This window comes from Schistocerca nitens, chromosome 3 (assembly GCF_023898315.1).
Source record: "Schistocerca nitens isolate TAMUIC-IGC-003100 chromosome 3, iqSchNite1.1, whole genome shotgun sequence".
NCBI classification, from domain to species: domain Eukaryota; kingdom Metazoa; phylum Arthropoda; class Insecta; order Orthoptera; family Acrididae; genus Schistocerca; species Schistocerca nitens.
In genome coordinates this window covers 287,023,095-287,043,607 of record NC_064616.1, presented here as the reverse complement: position 1 = coordinate 287,043,607, position 20,513 = coordinate 287,023,095, and the positions used below count along the sequence as shown (strand labels likewise).

The 20,513-nt window shown below is 43.8% G+C and overlaps 1 protein-coding gene across 1 annotated transcript in view; it reads right to left on the bottom strand.

Annotated features, from left to right (window-relative positions):
* Positions 1 to 20,513, bottom strand: part of LOC126249182 (diacylglycerol kinase 1) — a 747,622-nt gene that overhangs the window by 226,599 nt on the left and 500,510 nt on the right. The window contains exon 13 of the mRNA XM_049950837.1: positions 5,485 to 5,646. Coding sequence (XP_049806794.1) covers positions 5,485 to 5,646 — 162 coding nt within the window. The remainder of the gene's footprint in view (positions 1 to 5,484; positions 5,647 to 20,513) is intronic.

Here is a 20,513-nt window from a genome sequence, read left to right as displayed (position 1 = left end):
TTGTTATTAATAGAATGATGCTGTCAAAATTTCATATTTTTATTTTTTATAGTTTTGGAGGTAAAGTTAATTACCTAAAACCCCTAAACCCTACGCTTGTTTTTTAAAACCAAGATAGGAACAATAACAGATTGACTTTCATTATCATTTGAAGCCATTCCAAAGTTATCAGTGCATAAAAATCAATTAATTAGAATTTTCTTCTTAAAACTTTAGTCACTGTGCATTACGTAATACAAAAATCGGTCAAAATTACTTTTTGATTATATTTTGCCATGTGAGTGTGTGAGAATGATAGAGAGCGCATGTGGGATATACGTTAAAATTTAATATTTCATTTTTCGTAGAACCTAATACAAACGAACCGTGGGAAAGTTACGTTGCAACCACGATTCAGGTGACGTGCGTTGGTGTGTGCTTGCATTTGTATAAAAGTAGCCAGAATTGAAGTTACAGGCGGAATAAATTTATTTATCAATTTGAAGAATTTTTCGCGCTTCGTTTATTTTGATTAAGCAAAACACAAGAATTTGAAATTTTGCTGACATTGATTACTATCAAATTAGTGATCGGCAAGATTTGCCGCGAGAATGATCTGGTAGGAACGTTCTTATTGGTCGTTTAGATCAACAGCCAATCATAATTAAGCTGTTCTCGCGCGAAAAGAGGAGAGTACCTCAAGAGGAGTCGCTTGCTAGCCGATCTACGGATAACACGATGTCAGCTCGGTCCTTAAAGACGAGGAAACAGTGAGCTAATTTCGGTTCGAACATATCGTGACTGAAGCGACTGGAGTTACGAACATTTTAATGAAAGTTTGTTGTTTCTCAATGAAATAGTTTGAGAGGTATGAGCTTGTGAACTTTCTGGTTGTAGTAACAACACCGCGTGGCGTGTTCCGTGCTCTGTACGGAATATTTTGGCGAGCACCTCTTACTGAGAAGACCATTGAAACAACCAAATGTTTAACTCGCGAATAGTTGTGGGTCTGTGACTGGAATAAAATGAAAATTAGTCGGGTCGGCCATACTAAAATTCTGGCTGCTTTTCCAGTGAATATTTGTTATACGGACAGTGAACTTTGAATGATAACGTTTTACCATATTCAATACGGACTTGGCAGCCATTTCATGTGTTTCAATATGAATAAAAAGCATTATTAATATAATTTTAAACGCTTTTCTTTAAGTAGACTGAAGATCCCGAACTCCCGAGTTTTTGATCATGAACTTTCAGGAACTGACTTCCAACTAGAGTTACACAGCCTCTGTGTTTGATGGTTTCATCAACGCTGCTTTACACTGCCTAGCACGTATCTGCTACCACAGAGTGAAGGGACATCGGCAAGAATCCTATCGAGGTAGGTGGACTGAACGACAGTGTTAACAAAAACGCAGACGACCGACCCCATCCCGCCGCGACGCATATAGATCTTTATGAATATTGCTTCATTGTGAGATGATCGTGTTATGCCATGTGTAAGAAGGAGAAACGTCCACCTTCACGTGGCAGGATCGTGGGCTATCAGGACTATGGTTTATCTTTCCTCGATACTGCTGGTCGCGTTGGCCCGGATCCTATTACTATCATGCGAGTTTTGAATAAGTTGGTTCATCAGGGCCACATTCAATACCCTCAGGCGAACAGCGCCTGAGAGGAAAGACATACTGTTCGCTCGGTTGTGCAGCATAGCACAACCACGTCACGTACCTTGAGTAAGGATGTGGGCTTGTTTGCAGCAAGCAAGTATCCACGTGCGACGACTTTTGCGAGACTAGACGTTTGGCCCATCGACCTCTATAGCGGCTTCCTTGACACTGGAGCAAAGAGCTCTGACCGTGGTGTGTCTAACGGCAACACTTTACAGTTTAGCAGCAGCACGTCGGCATAGCCCAAGAATAATTTGTCCAGTAGGCGCTACATTCCTTACGTGTTAAGGCCAGTGGCTGTCCTCCGTCTTCGAGATTTTTCAACAAGATAACGGAAGACCGCGTGTTTCCAATACTTCCCTGACATACCTCGATACGGAAGCAGTTCGACTGTTGCCATAGCCACCGTCCTCGCACCCACTGGGGACATTTGGTCATGAGTTGTGAAAAGAGACACGCACACCTCTGGTAGTCAGTGTCTGGAAGTGTTAAACTCTGACATTGAGTTAAGGCATAATGGAATGGTATACACATGTCTGTCATCCAAGCTTATTTTGACTTGTTGTGAGTTGGCTTACAGCCATTCTTGACGCCAACAGTGGCAGCTCGATGTATTGAGTTTCGCACTCTGCACAACCCAAAATCACCTACAAATTTAATTATGTGCTCTTTTTACTGTACTGTATACATACAGTAAATGAAATTTGCTTTCGTTTACAACAGTACAATTTCAATAGTCAGCAACATAAGTGTTTCCAATCTGGATATGACCACGTTTTCAGTTGTCCTTTCGATCAAAAAGAACATTACATGCAAAGGAAAAACAACAGATCAGAGTCAATGTGTTAATTTTAGACCAGACACTTAATATGTATTTTACGTTTAATTTAACAAATTGAAACACATTTCAAGCCTGTCTTGCTGGTTCTCACAATGCATACTGAATAATTTTTGTTTGAGGATAAAATTTTCACAGTTAATATAGAATTCAAAAAAGAAGTTATCTAGATGAAATTACTTTTAAGCGGATTGTTATGCTAATAACGTGGCTGTTTGCGAGGAGAGGGGTGAGATATGTTGGGGCGACAAAAGTGCTCCACTTGAATTGCACCTCAGCGTAGTTGTACTTCCCCGAAAGCCACAGAAAATGGATTGGTATGGTTCCACTTAAGTGTGTGCTTCGATCTGAAAAGGTTGTCCCATTTAACAACAGATTGACAGCAGGATGATGCCACTGAACCATGAGCCAGAGACACATTCTCTAAGGCTTACAGACATTCCCGCTACGAACAATTTGGCTCGTTATTCAACTGCAGCCTTCTTGATCAGTCAGGAAAATCCGACATGTAAGCCGCTAGTGTAACCAGCAGTAATCATAGAAACTGGAGCTACATGAAACTGCGTGAGAAATTGCAGGAGGTCCCAAGCTACACGCGTCACCACAAGCTGGAAACTTTTGGGACCTTGCATGAAAACATAGCATGTGTGGTTACCCAGTGTTCACCGTTCATTGGGTGAGATTGCAAATTGAGTCAGCCAGTGAAAAAGATAATACGACGGGAAAATCGATGCCCTGAAAGACAGAGTGGGGAGAAACGAACAAAACTGCTGGGTAAGGGCAGCTGTGGGATTAGTGAGTGAGGAATGGGAACAATCGATGAGGACTCAGGGAGACAAATCAGTTGATTAATGAACGATAATTTGGAGAGCAGACAGGAATGAAGATAGCTCAACTGCAGCAGTCAGTCGAATGGATTAATCACGCATCATTATAATCGATTTTCATGCTGTTTCGTGCAAATCGTTGTGAATTTACTCTCTGAAGGCTTGTCAGAGTATTGTGGACACAGTTCTCAGAATCGGCTCCCTGCATTTATGCCAATAGCTGCTGTCACTTTGTGACATACGCATTTTCCATTTCATGTCAGATGGTCTTTCGTATTGTACGTTGCTTGAATCCTTAAGCATCCGACTGTGTTACCGTCGTCTGCCCTCAGCTTCCAAATACCAAAATGACACCGCCTCTACAAGCTGATCACTACAGACAATAGGCATCGTGCGCGAGGACAGTAACATCGCGTCGGCCGACAGTCAGCTTCCTTCCTAGAGATGGATTAGTCAGGAAGCATCGAACTAGGCCACCAACAGCGTCTCCTCAAAGCCACACAGCAGCTCCACGACACCATCTGATGAAAAGGTCGTGGCGACATCACATCCGCCACCCATGCTTTCACGTAACACCTAGTCTTTCCTGTGATGAGATGGAGCGGTTATCCCCTCCCTCCCCTACTTTCCCAACTACTGAGTCATGTAATTGTCCACTCAAATCGGCCCTTAAATTATCTTTGTATTATTGGTTTCTGAATGCTAATAATAAATATAAATTTTCCATTCTTTCACTAAAAGCGGTATCAGATGTTTTTGTTGTTGTTACGAAAAGCCTAGGTGCTGCATCTCGTTGTTTGTGGTGTTAGAAAACACAGCCTGTGTTATTACTCGACAAAACGGAGCCCTGACCCACCCACATGCGCTTTAGTGTGGTCGCGTGACTATACACAGCCTCATTTCAGCTAAAAGTAATGCGTATTTGCTACCTCGAAGTCTACACGCGAAAAGCGATAGCAGAAAATGCATTCGCGGACAGCCGCAACCAATTACTGTTAACTTTTTAAAACTTATTGACGACGAGAAGGTGAAAGAAGTGATAGTGAATGTGGAAAATGTTATGGAATGTGCAAGCAAAGTATTAAAGGTTAGTCGATGTATGCAGATTTTGTAGAAGTTCAGTCTAAATATCATTACACGCACTACCATAATTATGACTAATTAATTGCCTGACAAGGGAACCACCCCATCGCACCCCCTTCAGGTTTAGTTGTAAGTTGGCACAGTGGATATCCCTTGAAAAACTGAACACAGATCAATCGAGAAAACAGGAAGAAGTTGTGTGGAACTATGAAAAAAATCAGCAAAATATACAAACTGAGTAGTCCCTGCGTAAGATAACCAACATTAAAGAGTAACTGAGCTCAAGAGCGCCGTGGTCCCCTGGTTAGCGTGAGCAGCTGCTGAACGAGAGGTCCTTGGTTCAAATCTTACCTCGAGGGAAAAGTTTACTTTCTTAATTTTCGCAAAGATATGATCTGTCCGTCCGTTCATTGACGTCTCTGTTCACTGTAATAAGTTTAGTGTCTGTGTTTTCCGACCGCACCGCAAAACCGTGCGAGCTATATTTGCTGGATTCATATTGCCCACGGAATACATCTCACGTATTTAATGCACTCTCGCCAAAGTAGCGAACAGTCAACTGCCAGCCAGGGAGCCTCGTTAGCAGGAATACTCTCTCTTCGTGCGCTGTAGTCGACTGACGTCGTGTGTTTCTATGTTTGTTTAGGTGTAGCGTCCCCATACTACGGCGCAGTTACCTCGCATCGGACGGGCGGACGGACAGATAATAATTGTCTGAAAGTAAAAAAAGGAATACTTGAACTAAGGACATCTCGTGCCGTAGCTGCTCACGCTAACCACCGGACCACGGCGCTCCTGAGATCACACCCTCCTTGATGTTGCCTATCTTGCCATGGACTATTCAGTTTGTATATTTTGATTTTTTTTTTCATAGTTCCACATAACTTCTTCCTGTTTTCTCGATTGATCTGTGTTCAGTTTTTCAAGGCCTATCCACTGTGCCAACTTATAACTAAATCTGAGGGGGGTGCGATGGGGAGGTTCCCTTGTGAGTGCGTATTACCTGTAAAAGTGTACATGGAAAATAGTTGTAAGGTGAAGAGGTTGAAAACCAAAGAGGGACGATTACGTAAGAAAGTATACTCACAGCTGCGGCTTCGGCGGGGCGCTGTTCACGCCTCCCCGGCCTGCAGATAGATCGTTGTCTGTCCAGTACAATGGGGCAGATGGCAGTTGGCGGCAACACGTGAACCCGGAACTCACCCAGATTGCATTCCGGCTTCACTTGTGCCGCGCACTTGTTGTGTAGCTGCAACAACACACAACACAACACCTATATATTCTCGGCGCTTGTCTCTCCCTTCCATGTGCACACAGACACACTCATATTCAATCTTATACGTAACGCAGGGATGTCTTTTGCGTGCAGCTTACTGTAACGCAAAGGACAACTCTTAACGACCAGAGAAGATCCGTCATAGTAAAACTGGACAATTCGTGGCTGCTTCGCGCACCTACCACGAACACCCACGCAACATACTTTTCTTTGCGTGGCTAGGGCAACATCCGAGTTTTCTAGGCGGCTATGGTCAGTACTGAGGGTTGTCGGTTTCTGTACTTCACGGCGTGAAGCTGTCAACAGTGCTACCAACTGTCAGGGATCTTCTCTCGCCGTTTAGATTATATTATCGTCTTGATGAAATCATAACATAACTATACGAACAACAGTCTCTCTGTCCATTGTTCAGTCGCCCTTTTATGGAATTATCCCTTTATGGAATGCCAAGGAATAAACACAGAACCCAAAAAGAAACGCAGTGGGATAAAGAAAACATATTTGCAATTACACATGTCACTATTTAAAATTCTTAGCTTAGAACTACACGTAGTATTTACTTTTCCGATGTTGAACTTTAAATGACCGCGTTTCCTAGTACTCAGAACTCAGATGGAGCGATGTATGTTTCACTTGGGAAAAACTGTCAGTAGCCAAGATCGCATAAATTGGTCTTTATTGTTGACAATCAATTTCGACAGTTGTAGCTGTTATTTTCTGATCTTACAAATAATTTTTGCTATAAAACTTGTTTCATTGTGAGCCAGTACTTCATGTCATGTTATCATGGTTGATAAAACGCATCACATTACACATACGTTTGTCAGAAATAAAACCATTTACAGTTAAAAAGGCACTTGTGGCCATGGGAATGTTCGCAAACGTGGCACTAACAGAATTAAGAATTAACAAGCCTCTGTGAATCCTACGTCTGCGAACATGCCCATATGCACAAGATGCTTTTTAACTGTAAATGGTTTTATTTTTGAGAAACCTATGTATGATGCGCTGTATTATACCAATCATATTGACAGCATGGGGTAAGGTTCACAATGGAACACGTTTTATAACAAAAACAATTTTAAGACCAGGAGATGACAGTTACAGCTGTCGAAATCGAAAGTTTTTCCCTAATTAAATTTAGGTGTTGCTTGGTTACTTTACTTCAGTTTCCAACCACCAAGAATGCTAACCAATTTGCTGTCGTAGATACAACAAATGTACACTTCACATCTTACTATTGGGGAGCAATATCTGTGAAGTGAGCGTGGCGTACTAGCATGCTGTCAACATGAAACCGGAATTGTGACCAGACTTCCGTATAAGGCTGTTTGTTTACATTTTGCGGTAGCACCTAATCATTAATATTATATTGATTTACCTTGAGTTTACACATTTGTTGTTTAGTAACAGTAATAGTGTGTTGCTGCTAGAGATGAAAACCGATATACGTGAAAAGAGAAAGAGGTACTGTTCATAGGTAACTACCATAAAGGGAAAATTATAATTGCAGTAGTCGTACGAGGCGCATTGTGTGTTAAAAATGGAGACACAGTACATTAATATTACAGGGATAATTATATGAAAGTATGGTGAGATATTTACGAAACAACTAATAGGTAAATTTGGATGTGTGAGAGTGTGCTGCCAGTCACAGACGACATTAGTATGGGCTGTGTCCACCTTTCGCTTTTACGAAGTCTTTTAATCTGCTGCAGACACATTCAGTGAGGTGACAATGTCTGTGGAAGAACAGCAGCCCAATCTTCCTCAAGAGCCGAAACCGGAGAAGGTAATGACGTGGCCGCTGGAGTTCCGAGCAAAGTCGACGTTTTAATTCAGGCCAAAGGGGCTCCTTTCCGTTCATGTCGGGACTCTGGGCAGGCCAGCACATTTCAGAATTTTACTGTCCAAAATCATTGTCTCATAGAAGCTCCTAATTGACGGGGTGCATTGTCATGCTGATACAAGTAATCACTGACTCCGAACTGTTCGTCTACTGTACGCTGTACCGAGCGAGGTGGCGCAGTGGTTGGACACTGGACTCGCAATCGGAAGGACGACGGTTCAATCCCGCGTCCGGCCATCCTGATTTAGGTTTTCCGTGATTTCCCTAAATCGCTCCAAGCAAATGCCGGGATGGTTCCTTTCAAAGGGCACGGCCGACTTCCTTCCCCGTCCTTCCCTAATCCGATCAGACCGATGACCTCGCTGTCTGGTCTCCTTCCCCAAAACAACCAACCAATCAACCAACTGTACGCAGTACAAAGTGCTAAGAAATGCGTTCATTTCCTTCCGAATTAAGCATTTTCTCAAGCGCAATAAGGAGACCACTCCCTAACCACGAAAAGCACCACCTTACCGTAACACCCTCTCCTCTGGACCTCAGTGTTGGTACTACGTATGGTAGCAGGCAAAGTCCTGCAGGCATTTGCTAAACCCAGAACCTTCCATAGGATTGCCACAGGGTATAGCGCGATTCATCACTCCAGATTACTCGATTCCAGTCATCCACTGTCTACTTGAACCGACCTTTACACCATCTAAACCGTCGCTTAGCATTGAGCACAGAAATATGTTGCTCATGAGGAACGACTCGACCACACTACCCCATTCTTTTTACCTCCCTACGCAGTCATAGTGCTAGCAGGACTGGTGGTAGCACTTCTAAACTCGGGTGTGGTTCCTTCCTTCATCCGCTTTCATGCGGTGTTTTGCACCTATCCTTCACAAGGCTCGATAGTCACTGTCAGGCAACAGATGAGATCTGCCTGGTCTTGATTTATCTTTGGCTGTTCCTTCGCGTTTCCACATTACACTCACATCACCAACAATCGACTTGGGCAGCTTTAGAAGGCTTCAAATGTTCCTGATAGATCTGTTACCCAAGTGGCATCGAATGACTATTCCACTTACATAGTCACTGAGAGCTCCTGACGGATCCATTCTGTTGTTACTGCTCGTCTTTCGACAACACAATGCTCCCCGCCTTCTTTTATATCGAAGGGTCTGCTTCTCGTGACATGTAGTGGTCAGTTCGGCACTGCATACAGGTGTCCAGATCTATTGGTCAGATAGTATACGCACATTTGAAGCACATTTCCATTTGTACATAAGATTTATATAAGTCTGACTTACTGACTATGTTTATTTTAATGTAGTTGAAAAGTACCTGGCAGTACTAAGCAGTACCAGGGGCTTTCAATATGTAATGCAACACTTTTTTTTTTTCGAAAGTAGGCTGGTTTGATTCGGGACTCCAATATACCATATTATTCCTAACTCTTTTGGCTACAAAACCCTATTTTTCAACATAATCTCCGTTCAGTGCCACGGTCTAACGCCAACTTACTGGGAGGGCCTGTAGCCGATCCAGTGTGTTGCAGCATCAATAACCTCCCCATCAACGACGTACCGTTCCCCGAGGCGTGCACCCCTCATTGTGCCGAAAAGATGTAAGTCGGAAGGTAGAAGATCCTGGTTGTGAGATGGATGAGGAAGAACAATCCAATGAAATTTTGTCAGATCCTCTCAGATACTCAGACTTCCGTCAGTCTTTGCGTTGTCATGGAGAACTTCGTTTGCATCTTTGCGGCCACGAATCCACTGAAGTCGTTTCTTCAATTTCCTTAGGGTAGCACAATGCACTGCAGACTAGATCGTTGCTCCTTGTGGTAGGCCATCAAGCAGAATAGCCCCTTGAGAGTTCCAGAAGACCGTCACCATGACATTAACAAAGCCTCCTAACATGCAAGCAATTCCGGACAGACGGTTCTTCGTTGCTCTTTATGGTCCTCTTTCAGGCGGCCAGGAAACCAGCAAGCACACACCTTTCAGTACCCCGACTGGCAGGCGAGGGTGTCAGCACGACCAACAGAGACGTCCAGTTGTGCAGCGAGGTGTTTGTGATCCGTCGATCACCTCGAATGAGAGTGTCCGCACGTTCCAACATTGCAGCAGTCACAGTTGTGTGTGGCCAGCCGGCGCACAGTTGATTGGACAAGTTTGGCCATCCTCATTGCGAAGATAACAGACCCCTCGTCCAACGATTCATTGTGCTTTTGTTCACTGCCAGGTCTCCGTAGACAGTCTGCAAGCGGCTATGAATATCTGCGATGCTCTGGTTTTCCAAATGAAACTCAATCACAGCTCTCTGCTTGGAACCTACCTCTTTTCCAGACGCCATTTTGAAGGCTACGTATAGCGCAGCTACCTGCTGCAGCTTCATGATACTATAGGGGCTATAGCGGGAATATTACACTATGTTCCACAACAAATTCCGCATTTTTTTTCAACCGAAACTGGCCGAGAAAGGAAATGTGTTGCTTTACGTACTGAACTCCCCTCGTATATACAACGTAGCGCGACTTCGATGCTGGTATATAAGGACCGACATGTAGGCAAGGGGTTACTGTGGCATTAGCGTCTTTCCGACGTTGTGCAGTAAATACGGAAACATGAAGTATGACGACGTTGTCACAGAACCAACGTGCTGTTATTCTTTTGTTGGCTGCCGGAGGTAAACACCGGTGTACATCCATCGGAATGTTAAGAATGTGTACGGTGCTCCGTGTCTGCCGAAACCCACGTTGTGGAATGGTGCGCCAAGCTTATGATAACTCACGTCCCCATATCGGAAATGTCATAACGCAGGAGTTCCGCCAACTCAAGTGGTAGATACTCCAGCACCCGCCCTACAGTTCTGTTCTCTCCCGATCCGTTTATCGTAGCTTCGGTCCCTTGAAAAAGGCTTGAAGGGCCGACTATTCCTGTAGGACGAGGATGTGCAGCAGGCAGTTACGGACTTCTCACACTGAAAGACACAGTGTTTTACCAAACGGGTGTATTCAACTTGGAGCGTCGGTAGTATGATTGTCTCAATGCTCACGGCGATTTTGCCCGATTGGCAAACAGATCCTGGACTGTACGAGCTCCAAAAGGAAACTTCTTGATCGTCCCTTATTTGATACCTCGATTAAGAAGGAGAGAAGTCTATCAGAACGTGTCGTAATTGAACAGTGCCAGGATTATGGCTACCGAGACTACGGTTTATAGATCCGCAATACTGCTGTGCGAGTTGGTCGAAATCCGCGGGTGTCATACATCGAATCTATGGGTCCAAGATGGTCGTACTCAACCTCATGAGGGATCTCCATGACCTAATGTGTCTTGTCCGCACGGCTAGCCGCGCGGTCTAACGCGCTGCTTCCCGAGTGGGAAGGCGTGCCAGTCCGCGGCACGAATCCGCCCGGCAGATTAGTGCCAAGGTCCGGTGTGTGGGCCAGCCTGTGGATGGTTTTTAAGGCGGTTTTCCATCTACCTCGGCGAATGCGGACTGTTTCCCCTTATTGCGTCTCAGCTACACTGTGTCGGCAACTGCAGCGCAAACACCATTTCCACATACGCGTACACCATAATTATTCTACCACGCAAATATTTGGGGATACATTCATCTGGTATGAGAAGTTCCCAGGGGGGGGGGGGGTCCACTGGGGGCCGAACTGCACAACAACCCTGGGTTCGGTGTGGGGCGGCGGTGGGGTGGGTGGACTGCTGTGGCCTGTTGTGGGGTTGTGAACCACTGAGGGCTACGACAGGACGAATCCTCTCCGTCGTTTCTAGGCCTCTGGTTTAATACATACATAATGTGTCTAACACCTGAGATGAAGGACATATTGATTGTCCGGCCGTACACAATTTTCGGACCACGGTGGACGTACAAGTATCACTGTGTGGAGGTTTCGAGAAGAACTAATGTTCCCAGATTATATTAGTTGTGGGCCCAGCACTTGGCGTGATGGTATGGGATGCCATGCGGCACAAAACGTGATCACCTTTCTTTGTCATAGAGGGTGGTTTCCACGGCAGGCGTTACATTTCTGACGTGGGGCGAACGACTGCACCCTATTTTCACGGTCTCCGTATCTTTTAACGAAATTACGCAAGAACGCATGTTTCTCGTGCTGTACCTCGATGCAGATGATGTTCAACTTTTGCCCTGACCAGCATCTTCTGATCTTACACTAGCTAAGATCATCCGGCCAGGAGGTACTGGAAGACAGTCGATGAACTCTCGCACAGAGTTGATGCAGCGTGGATTGACGTAGCTGTATCTAGTATGCAAGCTGAATTAGATTAATGTTCAGTTCAGTCAGAGCCATTGTTGATGCCAGATGTAGCTCTTATGTATCAAATTTCGCATCCCGCATGCCCTGAAATAACCTACAACTTTAAACACGTTATCTTCCTACTGTACAGTATACACACGATACGAAAACTTCAGTTTTTGCTGTCATTCCTGCACACGTCTTGCATCTACATCTACATCAGTAATCGGCAAGCCACATGTTGGTGTACGGTGGAGGGTAGCTTTGGTACCACTAACTGATCCAACACTCCCTGTTCCATTTGCGAATGGTGTGCATGGGAAGAATAATTGTCGATAAGTCTCTGTATTAGCTCTAGTTTCTCGAATTTTCCCACTGTGGTCATTTCACGAGACTTATGTAGGAGGAATTAATATGTTGTTTGACTCTTCCAGGAAAGCACTATCTCGAAATTTCAATAGTAAACTTCTCTGTGATGCTCAACGGCTCTGTTGTAGCGTCTGTCAAGGAAGTATGTTAAGCATCTCTGTAACACTCTCGTGCTGGCTATACGATCCCGTACGAAACGGGCCGCTCTTCGTTGGATTTCCTGTGCCCCTCCTATCACTCCAACCTGGTAAGTGTCCCAGGCTTATCAACAATACTCGAGAATCGGTTGAACAAGCGCCTTGTAAGCCATTTCTTATTGGATGATTTATTTTTCCTTAAGAGTCTTCCTATGAACCTTAGTCTGGCATCTGCTTTCCCTACTGCTTATTTTAAAAGGCCATTCTACTTATAAGGTCATTCCGGATAGATATTTCTCTATTATTACAGTAGTGTCTGTTTCCAGAAATTTATCATCAGTAGTATCGTTATACAGTAGTGGATTTCTTTTCCTAGGAAAAAAATATACATATTTGGTGACTCGCAACGGTTGACACAAAATATTTCGTACAGATCCTCTCCTCTTCACCAATCCAACAGCCACGCTTGATCATATTCTGCGTATATACCAACTAGAAAGAAGAGTACGTCGAACTCAATGGCCATCGACTGTCCCCAGAATATCGGTCACAAAGTTTTAATTGAAGTATAGTTCACTGGTTCAGTGTTCATTTATAAGCTGTCATTACTCGAACGAGAGAAGCATAAAAGTGTGCACGGACTCTCACAGAAAGCTTTTCTCTGCCGATCAGTGTGGATCACGTCCTCTGGTGACATTATCTTGCCGCTGGCTGTCTAGTAAAATGTCTCCACAAATGTTGAAAAATCCGATTACTGTCTCCGGAAGGGCTTATTAGGGATCCGTGACGGCAAACGTGGTTAGCGCTCACTAACAGATCGAGTTAGCATACAGGATGCGTCCACGGTCAAATGCTCCCTAACAGGATTACTGCGTTCACTCAGCAGCTGTGTGCACGCTAAGCGCGCTCCATTCCGCCAATTTGCTTGGGCTGTACCCCGCGTCTCCCCTGCACTACTGCTGATAAACGTGTTTTCAGGCATCAACGTCGTCTACAATTAGTGGAGGTACGTAATGAATTTTAGTGTCTATTTAAGCAGCATTGCGGGAATAAGTGGCAGAGATGCCTCAACACCTAATTCTACATCTGCAGAAAGCAAAAATTGCCGATTGCCTTTTAAAAAGAGACGCCATCGTAGCTCGCCTTGTAAAAAACGTTAAACCTTTAAGCGACACTATGTTATATCCAGTATAACAATGAAATAAATGTCAGTATTTACTCTTTAGGAGTAGCAATCAATAAAACTGCTCAATTTATTATGTATTTTTAAGTCCACCATGAGTTAAGGTGTGAGATCATTTCATACGAAAACCTGTGCTGAAAAAGTCTTAAAAATCTGCAGGAAATTAGACATCTCAACTTCTGTTAGCAAATATGTGCCCTCAGAAGGAATTCATTTGCAAAAGGACGGGGGTTCACAACCAGCTTCAGACCACGGATATAACTTCACATTTGTGTCACTCAGTAGCACAGCCAGTTTCGCAACTTTCATGAAGTACGTCTTCAAGTACAGGTGAACAGTCTATCCCATCTGTTGCAACTGTGCAGGACGTTTCATCCACTGCTCCACTTGAAACTGTGTTGCCAAGACTACCATCAGTTACAGTAGTTGTGCTTGAAACTGTAGTGGCTACATTATCTGCATCAGAGTCTCCTCCAAATTCTGATTCTTCCGAGCTCTTTGATACCACTTCAGATCAGTTCATTATATGATGAACTACTTCATCTACCATGGAACTATTCTGGCTCCATTAAGTCATTCTCGTAAATATAAAATAAACAGTCACGAATGTCGATGTCACTGTGTTCTCTCTAGCTATAAAAACCAACCAAAAGTGAGCAAATAATATGCCCACAAAATTCAAGTGCGTGAGTTACCTGTTTTCTTCATGCTGAATATTTTCAGTAATCTTGCTACATGTTCACTGTCACTGGTTAAAATTTTAGAAATAATTTGTGAAACAATATCAGCTGCAGTGTTCAGTGTTTTGCATCATACGAGGGCTATTCGGAAAGTAAGGAACGATAGGTCGCGAAATGGAAACCACAGTGAAAATCAAATCTGTTTTATTTGCAACGGTTAGCTACATCTTCCAGTCACTTCTCTACACAGTCGCCGCTCGGACTTAAGACATCTAACGTAGTGTTGTACCAACTTTTCAATTCCCTCGTTATGGAAGACAGCCTCCAGTGTTTTTCGATAATTTTCTTGGCTGGCTCTGAGCACTATGGGACTTAACATCTATGGTCATCAGTCCCCTAGAACTTAGAACTACTTAAACCTAACTAACCTAAGGACAGCACACAACACCCAGCCATCACGAGGCAGAGAAAATCCCTGACCCCGCCGGGAATCGAACCCGGGAACCCGGGCGTGGGAAGCGAGAACGCTACCGCACGACCACGAGATGCGGGCGACAATTTTCTACTCTGGACTGCAGCTCGTTGTCTGCTTCAAAATATTGTCTTCATAGCCAGCGGTTCATATGAGCAGAGGTGAACCTCAGGGGTAGCCAATTACAGGCTGTATTGTGGGAGATCAAACACTTCCCATCGAAAACGCTGCAGGAGCATCTTCATTGCCCCTGTAGAGGGCGGCCGAGAATTGTCGAGTAGAACGAACCGCATGGCAGTCATGTTATGTGAATTGCATAGCTTCAGGCGAAATCTTTCTCAAGGCCCTCATACTCGGCGGGAGACACTAATTTATAGCCATCTTTACGATCTCACTGTGAGCTCACAACAGAAAAGAGGGACATGATGCGATCTACGGGCGTACTAGGCAGTGTCCAACGCATCTGTGCAAAGTTTCATCAGATTTTCACTATATTTTCCGTTTCGGACCGATAGTTCCTTATTTTCCAAATAACCCTCGTATAATCAGCAATCTATTTGCTTGCGTTTACGGTACAGCAGAAACCTATCTTTAAATATGCTTACAAACGACTCGAGTATGCATTTTATACTTTATAATGTAGGAACTGTTATTGTGATTGAAATTACCGTGAAGTACATCAGAAAAGTAAATCCTCAGGTGACAAATGATAGTCGAAAACAAACCAAGTGACGAGACGACTGGCTAAAAGACCATCTGTAAATATTCATACCATTACTCACTTGTTCCCGATATTTCAAGCCTACCTATTTCAAAACATAAAAATTGTATTGAAACTTGTCGGAGAAGCTACTGGGAGTATATCAACACCAATAAAATCGATTGTTTGCATCAAATAAAGCAATAAACGGAATTTAAAACCGTGGCATCCCTATTTACAAGTGTTACTTAAAGGGGGGACTACGACCCATGTTAGCGAAACGTCGTGGGATATCTATGACGTCACTGGTAAGCGTTAGGCCTCGTCTCTCATATCAGATCTGTTGGATCTTCAGTCGTGAGTTTGCGTCCGCTGTTGGCAACATAAGAAGACAGTTAAGCTGTGCGGCTTGTAGAATAGTATGGAACTGGATATGAATATAATGCAAGCATGGAAACTCTCAGAGATAGAGCCATAAGACTGGGACCAGCAAGGAGAATTCCCACTGCGCTCGCAGTATCTGTTTTCGGTCCGAGAGGGTTGGTTTTAAAATTTAAAAATGGAGTAGTATTTATTTTCAAGGGCTGAAGAAGATATAAGATATCGAATGGTCAAAATGGTGATATTTATACAGGGTGTTAAGAGAACTTGTTCCATATATTGAGAAGTGGTAATATTGACCAAAACAAGAAAATATGTCCAGCAAGCATAGACTAGATGACCTACATTAAGAGCTATGAGCACTTGTTGGTCTCTGTTAGTGTGAGACACACTCTTCTACTGCAAGTTTTTTTGCTATGACGAATGAGCTACAGAATGCAGTAAACAAAGGAGGCCGGCCGGAGTGGCCGAGCGGTTGTAGGCGCTACAGTCTGGAGCCGCGCGACCGCTACGGTCGCAGGTTCGAATCCTGCCTCGGGCATAGATGTGTGTGATGTCTTTAGGTTAGTTAGGTTTAAGTATTTCTAAGTTCTAGGGGACTGATGACCTCTGAAGTTAAGTCCATTGTGCTCAGAGCCAAACAAATGAGGACTCATTCCTCTCTCTCAGTCCATCGATACTGATATGTCTCGACGTTACGCCTCCAATGTCGAAAACACATCATACGTCCCAGCGTCCGGGGTTGCCCGCTTGCCAGGCAGCCACTTTTCGCCGGAAATTATATTTCCTGTCTTCCACTAGGCGGCCCTTGGAGTGCCGTCAGGGGTCGCGTCTCGCGGGAACCTACTTGCATCCGCAGCAAACGTGGCCGAAAGACGCACTACGAAGGAGGTATACGAGTACAAATAGGTTACAAATTGATATTCATGCAGGTATCGACGGAAACGGAAGGTGTAAACTTTGGCGGCCGATAGATAATATGTAACGCTGCAGTGCAGCTTCACCACCTAGCTGGAAAGGATACTAAACAGGGGACATGTCGATATGATGGTATAAATTATTCGTGTACTCTATGGGACAGTAGCAATGTCTAGCAACAGTCGCGTGTACAATTTACACAGATGCCAACATTTGAGACAGCACGAGTGGTTGGGCTCAAACAAGCCGGTTAGTGTAATCAGCGAATCGATCGACATCTGAATATGATTCGACGTGCTGGCAGGAATGGGCGAAGCGTCAAGAAGGAAGCGGTCAACCTAGAGAGGCGGCAAATCGTGAGAATGGACCAATCGTCAGACAGGCACTCGGAGCCCCGGATTCATCATTATAATCTATCCGACGTGGAGCTGATGCTTTGGTGACAACAAGGCCCACAGAAAGAGGGCTGAACTCACGGTGCCCCTTGCGCCGACTACCATTGATCTCTGTACGCCAACAGTCCCGTCTGCAGTGGTGTCGGGCACATTCGGCGTGGAATCTCATTGACTGGAGTAGACTTGTCGATGATGAGTCCGCTTTGAACTGAGCCCTGATGACCAGCGAAGGGGCGTCTGGAGGCGCCCTGGACAGCGGTGGAATACCAGCCTTACAGTCATCCTCAATGCGCCCCGACAGCCAGGAATGATGGTCTGTGGTGCTATTTTATTTCATAGCAGGACACCTTTGGTTGTCATCCGCGACACTCCTGCAGCACAGCAGTAGGTCGACGATATTATACGTCCCGTTTTGTTGTACTTCAAGGCAAGCCAGCCTGCATTTACATTTCCGCAAGATAATGCCCGCCCACCAACGACGAGAGTTTCTACTGGTTGTCAACGTGCTTTCCATTCCTAATTTTCCAGCAAGGTCGCCGAATCTTTCACCACTGGAGAATGTTTGGAGCATTATGGGCAGGACCCTCCAATCAGCTTGCGATTTTGGCAATCTAACCGATCAATTGGACAGAAATTGGCACGATATTCGTCAGGAGGACATCAACAACTCTACCGATAAATTTCAAGCTAAATAATTGCTTGCATAAGGACCAAAAATGGATCAACGCGCTATGGACTTGCTCAATTTGTGAAGCTCTTTCTCCTGAATAAATCATCCAATTTTATGAAACTATAATCATTTGTTTGTCTGTACATGTATATAACATCTATCGACTTCCGTCCCATTCCGCGGCTCCGCTGACGGATCTGTCTTCGTGGTTGTGGATGTCGTAAAACTTGCCTAAAGTTATTCTTGTAGTACACTGACAGTAGACTGTTCGAAACGAACCTTAACTCCGTGTCTACAGGAATAACGTAAAACCTCTTGTGGAACTTTAACTCTATGCATTGACGGAAGAACTGAGCATTTCGTTGTACTTTTCTTCAAGACAACGAGATCTAACATTTTCATTTTGTGTGTTCTGCTTTTTAGTTTAGAACTACTGCGTTCAGTCAGTGACGTTCATTTGCCAGTATGTGTTATTATTCGCCGGAGTAGACAAACAGTGTTTCTTGGTTTTGTTAACAAGCTTTTTGAGGAATCTTTGACATGTAAATGTCGCCTACGGCGGATTTTTTAGATAAAGTATGCAATAAACATCTGTTAGTGTTCCTGTAAATAGTATTCACAGTTCTGGATAAGTGCGACGCATACACTAACTCTAATAGAAGCAGTCTGTGTTTCGATATATCTGCGGAATGTTTTAAATTATCTTTTCACATAATGGAAGCCTTTTATTCAACACGGAAAATGAGAGACATTATCCCCTGCTATAGTCTGGTAAATGCAAGCTATGGCGAAGTCTGTGTACCGTACACTGGAAACTATCCACAACACAGGTAAACATCTACTTAATTATTCAGCCGTCTTTTCCTGCCGCTATCGGACTCTGGCTCCGTAGCTCCAACAAGGGAGATCACGGAAGAGCTCGCACTCTCATACTCCAGTTGTAGAGGATCGATATTGTTTTATTACTGAGTGAGAACACAGATATTTAATAAGCAGTGGATTGGTCGGTGAGGTCCAGTACGTTGGCCATCTAGTTACCTCGATCGTAATCACGTGGATTTTTTGATTGTGGGGACAATTGAAATCTTTGGTGTATTCAAGCCCATTAATAATGTACAAACACTACAGAAACACGTCATCGGTGTCTACCAGAGCATTCACGACAAGCATCGAATTTTTCAGAGAGTACTTGACTAAGACGTAGGACAGAAGCATGCCTTATTATGAATGAACACCATATTGAACAGCTCCTTCATCGACGGCTCACAAATGTTGTCGTCTGTAATAGCAAGCAGATTTCATAAGAAGCTCTGCTGTTTCACGTAACAGTAATGTGCTCTCACTTGTTCACTCACTTATTTACTGCATTCTGTAGGTCGTTCCTATTAATTGAAAGCTTGCAGCAGGAGGGGTGTTTTTCACAGTACGAAGTTCAATAAGCGCTCGTAATTCTTAAGGTGTGCTCTTAAGAGCCCATATTTACAGAACATTTTTTCTTGTTTTGATCCATACCACCACCTTTCAAAATATAGACTAATTATTCTTGACACCGTGTCTGCCCAAAGTTTTCTGGTCCTGCCACGTAGATTCTTTCATTAACCCGTTGGTTCAGCAACGAACCACACAATCGAATATGGTAAGTGAAAAAACGGTTTTTTGTTCAGTTACTTGTTTATCGCTTTCCGTGGGACCGTGCGATGAAAAAAACGAAATGAATCAGTAAATTGCTTACAGAAAGCTGATTAGGAAATTTATAAACAAAGAATTTTTAAAAGAGCGTACACGAATAAATGTCACAGTACAGAGAAAAGGTCTCAACCACTGCGAGGAGCTCCTGTTCAAAATAGAAAGTGTGTGTCACAAAGGAACCTTTCAACTGGGATTTGATTGTATAGGATTTATCACTTATTTTTTCGGTTATGCTGGAGTTCTATTGGAAATCAAATATGCTGACCAGTACCAATGTACGATGCTTAAGAAAGCGTTATACAAGTGCGTTTTTCCATGTAGTGTTCATTGAATGAATATTTCAGTTTCTTCTGAGTGATTCAGTATTGTCAACTGCAAATCCTATATCGGAAAATATTTACAGGGATAGAGAATTCCAAGACACTTGAGTAACGCCCTACACGAAGTTCGCGAACTAACACTGCGTATCAGTGTGACCGACCGTTTCAGGGTTAAGAATAGTCTTGGTGAATGGAGACAGCTACCTCAAAATATAACACACAGTGGACTGACAGTGAGCAAAGTAAACAGATGCTTCAGTGTCAGAGGCAGTGTAGATCATTCTTATAATCAAGACAGCAGCATTCAATTTCTGCACAAGATCTTGAATGTGGTACTTCCAAGTAAGCAGTCCCTCTACCATCAGTCCTAAGAATTTAAAATGTTCGACTTCACTGGCCGCTTAACCACCCTGCGAGAGTGGAATTTGGAATTTAAAACAATTCCGTGTCAGAAACTATGTACTGAGTTTTATTACAGTTAAGCGTTAGCTAGTCTATGAAATCCACGTTCTGATGTTACTGGCTATCCTCTCTAGCGCCCGGCGTAAATAGAGGGGTGTTGTAAGTTTTTAACCCACCACCCAAACAGAGGGGTTTGTGTGTTTAACGTGTATATCCGTGTATCTGTCTGTAGCACCGTAGCTCCCAAACGAAAGGTGCGATTTTAATACAGTTTTTTTGTTTGAAAGTTGGTTTAATCGGGATGGTTCTTAGCTATCTATCTGCATCTACATCATACTCCACAAGCCACCTAATGGTGTGTGACGGAGGATACTTTCGGTACCACTCTCTGATCCCTCCGACCCTGTTCCACACGCG